The sequence below is a fragment of the Mastomys coucha genome, chromosome X, assembly GCF_008632895.1.
Source record: "Mastomys coucha isolate ucsf_1 chromosome X, UCSF_Mcou_1, whole genome shotgun sequence".
NCBI lineage: Eukaryota > Metazoa > Chordata > Mammalia > Rodentia > Muridae > Mastomys > Mastomys coucha.
In genome coordinates, this window is record NC_045030.1 from 2,353,901 (window position 1) to 2,362,993 (window position 9,093).

The 9,093-nt window shown below is 45.6% G+C and overlaps 1 protein-coding gene and 1 pseudogene across 1 annotated transcript in view; both read right to left on the minus strand.

Moving 5' to 3' along the window:
- The window catches only part of LOC116090932, an 8,812-nt pseudogene extending 2,720 nt beyond the window's left edge, over window positions 1-6,092 (minus strand).
- A 101-nt stretch (window positions 6,093-6,193) lies between these two features.
- The window catches only part of Gata1 (GATA binding protein 1), a 7,912-nt gene continuing 5,012 nt past the window's right edge, over window positions 6,194-9,093 (minus strand). Inside the window, 3 exon segments of the mRNA XM_031337223.1 lie at window positions 6,194-7,103; window positions 7,565-7,690; window positions 8,947-9,093. The exon segment at window positions 8,947-9,093 is cut by the window's right edge and continues 11 nt beyond it. Of these exon segments, the coding sequence (XP_031193083.1) occupies window positions 6,714-7,103; window positions 7,565-7,690; window positions 8,947-9,093 (663 nt within the window). The 3' untranslated portion in view covers window positions 6,194-6,713.

The window sequence follows — 9,093 nt, forward strand, 5'->3', positions numbered from 1 at the left end:
ATGCTTGATGAGCTGTTCTGTAAAGGGTTGGAAGCTGAGACTTTTGAGAGCAATGCCGAGGATAGAGACCTGGCTTGTGAAGTAACAGAGAGAAGTTTAAAGCCATTACTGGGGCCATTTGTTATTTTGAATTAATAGTCTATGGTTCTGGTCACCTGGGGCTGAAGATTTAACAAGGTAGCAGAACTGCTACCTTGCTGGGATATTCAGTTCTGCACAGCTGGAGATGAGAAATTAATGGTGATTAAGAAGAGACCAGCAGAGACAGATCTACACACACACACACACACACACACACACACACACACACACAAAATCTTAACGCTAGGTGGAAGGTGGCACATGCCTTTGATCCCAGCAGTGGGGAGGTAGAAGCAGGTGGATCTCTTGAGTTTGAGGCCAGCCTAGTCCACAGAGTGAGTTCCAGGACAGACAGGGCAAAAGGAGAAAAAGAAAAAGAAACTAAGAAAGAGAGAAAGAGGAAGAGGAGGAGACTAGCATTGTTGAGGTGAAATCTTGTGAAAAGTGTTTCCTGGGAGCACAGAAAAGCTATATTCCAGAGGCAGCCAAGTTTGTACCTTGCACTTTTTTTTGTTTGTTTTTTTCGAGACAGGGTTTCTCTGTATAGCCTTGGCTGTCCTGGAACTCACTTTGTAGACCAAGCTGGCCTTGAATCCAGAAACCCGCCTGCCTCTGCCTCCCAAGTGCTGGGATTAAAGGCGTGCGCCACCACCGTCCAGCTGTACCTTGCACTATCACTGAGTTTGGCAGTGTAAGAGTCACCCAGGTGGTACTGGTTTGAAGGTGTGAAGAGTTCATGGAGAGCAGCTGAGGCTCGGCACTGTGAGAGCCAGGAGAGCAGCCTCAGTAGCAAATGAAGCCCTAAGATTGATGGGGGTCATGGAGAGAAGTTGAGGCTTAGCACCATGAAGAGAGCCTATTGGTGAAAGTGCAGCCCAATTGTAGTGCAAGATACACTACATAGTGTACTCCCCGAAATTTTGGAGATGCCAGTACCATGGGATAACCACAGAGAACAACAGTGTGTGCCGCAGATTGGGATGTAATGTGATTAAAAATTAATAAATTATGGGGAAAAACTAGCCAGTACAAGTAAGTATTTCTTCTTTCTTATATAAAACCCAGTCAGAATGCTGACTGCTGGTAATTCATGGACCCAGAAAAATTTTCATTTTATGACAACTTTTCCTCTAGGTACTTGGAGTTCTCATTATTAAGTTGGTACGTAGGGAAGCAGAAAGTGGAAGCTCCCATGAGAAGCTTTTGTGGCACAGACCTGAAAGTGGTAGACAGCACTTCTGCATATAATTCAAAATAAATCTTGAAAAATAGTTCTACTGATGAAAAATCACAGTGACTGACATGTTTTCTTTTATGCAGGGATGGGGATAGGACCCAGGGACTCATACATGCTAGACAAATGTTTTGCCACTGAACTACACCCCCCAACCCTGGGACAGGCATTCTTTTCCTGCAAAGGTAAGAATTTCTCTATAGGTTCAAGTATGTGTTTCCTGTCTGGTCTCAGGAGAATGACTATATTAGCTGGTAAATCAGAGACATTCTAGGTGGTGGTGGTGCACTCCTTTAATCCAAGCACTCAGAGACACAGAGCAGTTCAAGGCCAGCCTGGTCTATAGAATGAGTTACAGAGCAGCCAGGGCTGTTGCATAGAAAAACCTTGTCTTGAAAAACAAAAAAACCACCACCACCACCAACAACAACAACAAAAAATCCAGCTTTTTCTGTACAGCATTGGCATTGGCACCAAGTTCCTGGAGATAAACAGATTTGTGAAATCCTGTATGTGTCAAGCTGAAGGTTCTAATAGGTTCCAGACAGATGTTTATAGCAATTCAAATTGTGACTTATGTGTCTTTTTTTTTTCCTGGCATGCATGTGAATGAGTTTGTGTATGTGTGTTACTGTGTGTAGAGGTGAATGCCATGTATGTTTTTTTAAAATATTTATTTATTTATTTTATGTGTATGAGTACACTGTAGCTGTACAAATGGCCATGAGCCATCTTGTGGCTGCTGGGAATTGAGCTCCAGCCCTGCTGGGATTTGAACTCAGGACCTTCGGAAGAACAGTAAGTGCTCTTACCCTCTGAGCCATCTCGCCAGCCCGAATGCTGTGTATGTAAAGCCCAGAGCACTACTTCAGGGGTTTCTCAGACACAGCACATTTTCATGGTAGTTTCTCTCACTGGCTGGGGACTCCTGAAATAGGCTAAGTGGGTTTTCCAGGGAGCCCCAGGGGTTTGCCTGTTTCCATCAGTACTGGGATTGTAAGTATGCTCCCCCAAGATGACCTGTTTTGCCAAAGTTCTGGGGGTTAAATCAAGGTCCTGGTCTTTGTAAGTCAAGCACTTTACTAACAGATGTACCTCAGCTGTGTTTTTGTTTTAAAAGAAGTGAAATCTCACCATGTTGTCCAGGCTAGCCTTAAACTCTTGGCTTCAGGAATCCTTCTGCCTCAAGCTCCTGAGTAGCTAGGACATTTACTTAGGGATGTAGCTTAGCATGTAATTTACCTAGCATCTACTAGAAGGAAGAATGGGAGAGAGGGAGAGAAAAGAAAAGACATTTTATACCTGGAAATGTAGTTACTGCTAGTGTTTTACCTAGGACATGTGAAACCCCAGGTTGCATCTCTGGCACTGTAAGCAATACCAGCAAAACCCAGCAGCCAAATGGTTCAGACTTCAAGTGTGTGCCATCATGTTCAGATTGGAATATGGATTATTTAACAAGAACAAGACAGTTTTGGTGTTTTCATATTGATTCACTCCTTAGGTCTTTCTAAAAAGGTTGGTAGACGGCTCCTATTGAGTTTAAGAGCAAAGACTTTCTCTACAGCTCAGGGTGAAGGTATCTGCTGGGAATCATCCAGTCCCGTGCAGAGTTTGGACTGTGGTTACTTCCAAGACCTGGGTTCCTGTTTCTTTTGTTGATTCAAAACAGTGGGTCCACACGACTATGGCAGTGACACATGCCTTTAATCACTGTACTCAGGAGGCAGAGGCAGATGGATCTCTTGAGTTCAAGACCAGCTTGGTCTACTGATGGAGTTACAGGACACAGAAAAACTCTTTCAAAACACAAAATGAAACAAGACAGTGGAGCCCCATACAGATTAAAGCAAGCCTTTTAGGCTAAGACCATGGCTGGGCTTGCTTCAGAGAATTCAATGTTCCTGTTTCTGATCCTCTTGCTGCTGCTGTCTCCAAGTGCTACAATGACAGGCATTTGCCACCGTGCCTTTCTGGGCTTTGTGTGTGCATGGGTGCTACTGGAGATTGAATTCAGGGCTTAGGCAAAAACACTCTGTCAACTGAGATCCATCCCCAGGCCTTCAAAAGCTTCTTGCTTAAATGTTTATACTATTGATTCTAGCAATTAACACTGCCAACCAGTCCTGTGGTGTATACTACTTTTTTTCAAGACAGGGTTTCTCTGTATAGCCTTGGCTGTCCTGGAACTCACTCTGTTGACCTCTGTAGACCTCTGGCCTCGAACTCAGAAATCTGCCTGCCTCTGCCTCCCAAGTGCTGGGATTAAAGGCGTGTGCCACCATTGCCTGGTGGTATATACTATTGATTCTAGTAGTTAACACTATTAACCAACCCTGTGACTTTTCTTTATAATCCATGACCTTGCAAATTCTTGGTAAGGGCTCTTTCAATGAGCTGCATTCTTGATAGGAGACCATTCCTAGAGAGAATCAAGTTCCTAGAAAAGGTGAGAGCACAGATTTCTGTAAAGGAGAGAAAGGGTTCTTTTGAAACAAGAAAAGAGTTTCTCTTGAGGTCAGATGTCTTGATAAACAGTTGGAAAGCCTGGCTTCTTGTAAAGGTCAGGACAAGGAGACTTGTGAGGCATTGTCACATAGCAGCCGTGCAGTAAGCAAGAGGTCTTGTGCTGGGTGAAGCCATGGTTCTTAAATAAGATTGGCAGGGTTCAAAGTAGAGAGTCAACACAGGTATCCCTGCTATGATTTCTGATAGCATCTTCTTATATTATATAGACCAAGCTGCCTTTTTGCAATCAACAAATTGATTCACTTTATGTGTATGGTGTTTTGCCTGTTTGTATGTCTGTACTTTATGTGCATGCCTGGTAATGAAGGAGAACAGGCAAGGGCCTCAAATTCCCTGGAAATGGTGTTAAAGGTACTTGTGAGTGGGGCAATAGTGGCGCACACCTTTAATCCTAGCACTTGGGAGGCAGAGGCAGGAGGATTTCTGAGTTTGAGGCCAGCCTGGTCTACATAGTGAGTTCCAGGACAGCCAGGGCTATACAGAGAAACCCTATCTTGAAAAACCAAAACCAAAAAAAAAAAAAAAAAAAAAAAAAAAAAAAAAAAAAAAAAAAAAAAAATTACTGGGAATCAAACCTGGAAGAGTAGAGTAGCCAGTGTTCTGGACTGTTGAACCATTTCTCCAATACCCTCTGCCTTTTTATTTTGAGACAGGGTCTCACTATGTAGCCCTGGCTGGCCTTCTATCCAACAGATACAAGGCCTGTGTCTGCCACCCGAGTGCTGGGATTACAGTCAAGCATCACTATGCCCAGCTAAGAAAGTACTTTTTGAACAAGTTCTAAACAAAAATCTGTGTTACAAGTTGGATCCTGGGTTTGTGTGAAATTCAGGATTGTTGTGCCAGGTAGTGGTCAGGGCTTATTGCTGACAATGAAAGCAAGAGCTTCTACCCATGATCAGAGTTCCTGGAGCAGTTGAGAATGGAAATTTCTATAGAGAAAAGTCAGATCTGGAAAAGTCAGAAATCAGCTTATCACAAGCGGGCTATATTTAAAATGCTTCATGGAGGGCAGAGAGCAGAGAGGCAGCCTAGTGGTATGGCAGGAATGTACCTGCCTGAGGTCTAGACAGGCAGGGAAATTGAGGCTCACATAGAGGGTCAGGACAGACATCCCCTTCATGGATGGTTAGTACAGCAGCTCCTTACTGCCTGTGGTCAGAGATTCCTGAATGGGCGAAGGTAGGGACTGCTGCTCCTGTCCAGATCAGGTGCAGTGGCTCATGCCTGAAGTCTCAGCACCTACAAGGCTGAGGCAAGAGGATTGCCATGAGTCCAAGGCCAGAATTTGGGATACTTACTAAGCAGAAAGCCAGCCTGGGTCACATACAGAGTGAGATCCTGACTCAGAAAAATCGAGAAAAACAAATCAACTAGACGGAAGCTTGAACTGCACGGCAAGGATGAGGCTAGCCTGGGCTACATGAGAGCAAAGGAGAAGGAGAGAGGGAGATAAGGAAAGACTGGGAGAGGGAGGAACAGAGAGGGAGAGGAAGAAAGAAGGAGAGAGGGAGGGAGAGAGAGAGGAAGAGAGAGAGAGAGAGAGAGAGAGAGAGAGAGAGAGAGAGAGAAGAAGAAGAAGAAGAAGAAGAAGAAGAAGAAGAAGAAGAAGAAGAAGAAGAAGAAGAAGATAGAAAGAGAGAGGGAGTTTACAAGAATGAACAAGAGTTCTAGTTCCGTAGGATCTCAGGGCTAGCCTGTGCTTCTTTCACCAATCAGGGCAGTTGTTCCTATGAGGGTGTGAACCTGGAATCTCTTCTCAAGGTAAGGCCAGGAGCCTATGTAACAGCAGCTCTGAGGAGACTTGCTATTCTGCACCGTGTGAGAGCTGAGGTCTGAGCTTCCTTTGGGGCCAGGCATGTATATGGTTTTCATAGGGCCATAGCCATTCTGGACAGTCTCTGAAAGGAATATAAACTATTGTGATTAATTTTTATTTTTGAGATCGGATTTCTCTAATATATATATAATAAAATATACATATTTCACTATGTAGCCCCCAATTTCATGACAATTCTACCAGTTCAGTTTTTGCTCAGTGTTTCAAAGGTACTTAGTCATCAGATTTTGTGTCCAGTTTATGTGTCATCACACTGTGTCAATGATGGCCCAGAGTCATGCACAAGCACACCTGCTGTCTCCCACCACCTCATCCACAATTAGCTAGTCATACAGCATCTTACAATGACATATGGGACCACCTGGGTACCGTCCACAAATCTTCAAATACACAGTTCCGTTTGTGCATCATGATTTTTGGTTGTGATGTAATATACCTGCAACCTCATCCAGTGGTCATATATGTCATTCGGATACTGTCATCAAAGAACTAGAGACACCACTCTGTACTCCGCTTTACACTGACATTTATTTAGCCAAATACCAGCGCATGTCTCCAGGTTCAGGTCTTTGGTGGTTTCATTTTACAAAATCTTTGAGGGTACAGGGCAAGGAGATGGATGGGTTATAAAAGCCAGTGGCTCTAAGAAGAGGGAGAAACAGGCACATGTCTGTAATCCCAGCTCTCAGGAACTGAGGCAGGAGGATCTCAAGCTTGAGCTTAGTCTGGACTACATAGGGAATTCAAAGCCAGCCTAGGCTGCATAGTGAAACCCTGTCTCCAAACAAACAAAACAAAACAAAACAAAACAAATCCCACAAAAAATAAAACTACAAATAAAACTAAAATGAAGGAAAATGTCAGGCATGGCAATACATGCCTTTAATCTCAGTACTTGGGAGGTAGAGGCGGGAGAATGGGAAATTTGGGGTCACCCTTAGCTACATAGTTCATAATTACAGAAGATCCTGTCTTCAAAAAGGGGGGAGTACCTCCTCTGCCATAAGGTCAAGGCCATTCTGTGTACCTTCAAGAACTGAGTGGAGCTACTACGCTGGTGCTGTTGGTGGTAGGTACAGGACCGGTGGGGAAGGAGGTCGTAGGTGATCCCAGCAGAGGTCCAGGGAAAGGCATAAGATGGCTGACAGGCCCTGACAGCACCACAGGTCCCAGGCCCTGGTAGAGATGGGCAGGACCTGCAGTGCCCAGTGTCAAGCCTGAGGCCACCTCCCCACAATTCCCACTACTGCTGCTACCAGCTACCACCATGAAGCCACCAGCTGGTCCTTCAGCTGCTCCTACTCCTGCTCCTGCTCCTGCTCCTGCCAGACTCGAGCCCCGCTTCTTTTTCCCTTTTCCAGATGCCTTGCGGTTCCTTGTCTGGATTCCATCTTTCCTCATGGTCAGTGGGCGGTTCACCTGTAGAAAGGGAGACCACAGGGTTACCAGCTGCAGCCCGTTGTGCGGATATATCTGGGCTAGGGATAGCCTCTTAACATCACTTTTTCAAGAACGGGGAATTAGTTCAATGGCTAGAGTAATATACCCAGGGTGGGCTTAGGGACGTGAAACCTGGGCTTGTGTGTGGCCCTGATCTCAGCTCAGAATGTCCTCCTACACTGGTAAGAGGTAGCCAAGGCTCAGAGTATGGGAGTGAAAGGTAGTGGAGGTGGTAAGGAGAGAAAGGATGGCTGGAAGGAGGCTTGAGGTGGAAGCCGTGGAAAGGGTAAGGAGACTCGAATACACAAGTTCTGAGAAGAGAAAGAGGAGTGAAGAGGGAGGAAGCAAAGGCAGAGGAAGACAGCTCAAGGTAGATGAGGTCTGGGTGAGGAGCTAGGAGCGCACTTCGAGGACAGGAAGTAGCATGAAGGATAGCACACCTGGTGGAGCTTGAAGTAGAGGCCGCAGGCATTGCACACCGGATCTCCGCTGGCATTCCTCCGCCAGAGAGTTGTAGTGGTTGTTTGACAGTTAGTGCATTGGGTACCTGCCCGTTTGCTGACAATCTGAGGACAAACAGACAGGAGATTAGTGTTTGGGGGAGGTAGGAGTTGGGGACAGGGCCTTACAGGGCCTGAGAAGAGCTGAAGGGGTAAGGGTCATATTGAAGGAAAGGATGCCTATCTGGGATAAGAAGTTTATTCACCCATCCATCTATGTATGTGTCTGTTGAGACAGGGTTTCTCTGTGTAGCCCTGGCTGTCCTGGAACTCACTCTGTAGACCAGGCTGGCCTCCAACTCAGAAATCTACCTGCCTCTGCCTCCCAAGTGCTGGGATTAAAGGCGTGCACCACCACTGCCCAGCAAGAAGTTTATTTTATAATCTATTCGAGACTTCTTCTATCTCTAGTTTTTAGATTTTGACCACATATCAGAATGTCTTGGATGGGGTTAGAGAGATGGCTCAGAGGTTAAGAGCACTGACTACTCTTCCAAAGGCATGAGTTCAAATCCCAGCAACCACATGGTGGCTCACAACCATCCGTAATGAGAGCTGACGCCCTCTTCTGGTGTGTCTGAAGATAGCTACAGTGTACTTACATATAACAACAATAAATAAATCTTAAAAAAAAAATGCCAGGCAGTGGTGGTGCACACCTTTAATCCCAGCACTTGGGAGGCAGAGGCAGGCGGATTTCTGAGTTCTGAGTTCGAGGCCAGCCTGGTCTACAGAGTGAGTTCCAGGACAGCCAGGGCTACACAGAGAAACCCTGTCTCGGAAAACCAAAAACCAAACCAAACCAAACCAAACCAAAACCCAAAAAAACAAAAAAGAATGTCTTAGAGGGACAGGGCTGTAACTCTGGCACTCAAGAGACAGAGGCAGGAGGACTATAGCAAATTAAAAACCAGTATACTATACATAGTTCCAGGCCACCCAGGGTTATATGACAAGGCCCCATTTCAAACCGAACCAATCAATCACTAAATCAGACAGCAAAACAAAAGAAAAGAAAACAAAGGAATCCTTTGGAAAGCTGTAAAAATTCCTGGCTCTGGGTGTGTAATGCTGTAGTAGAACATCTGCCTCGCATGCCTGAGAGTGCAGATGGGAGTTCCAGTTCTAGGTAGGTAGCAGCATTCCTGCATAGGAAAGGGATGGATGGTCTCCTATGGGGAAAGGATAAGGATGAGGGCAAGTATATGTGCTGGGACAAGTATGAGTTTGATGGGGTTCTTGTAGGATGGGGGAACATGGGTTCTTGTCTTGGGCAGGAACAAGTCTCCTGTCCTATCAGGCCAACCTGTGGTCTTACATACCATTCGCTTCTTGGGCCGGATGAGGGGCCGGTTCTGACCATTCATCTTGTGATACAAGCCACAGGCATTGCACAGGTAGTGACCTGTCCTGTCCCTCCGCCACAGTGGAGTAGCCGTTGCTCCACAGTTCACACACTCTCTGGCCTC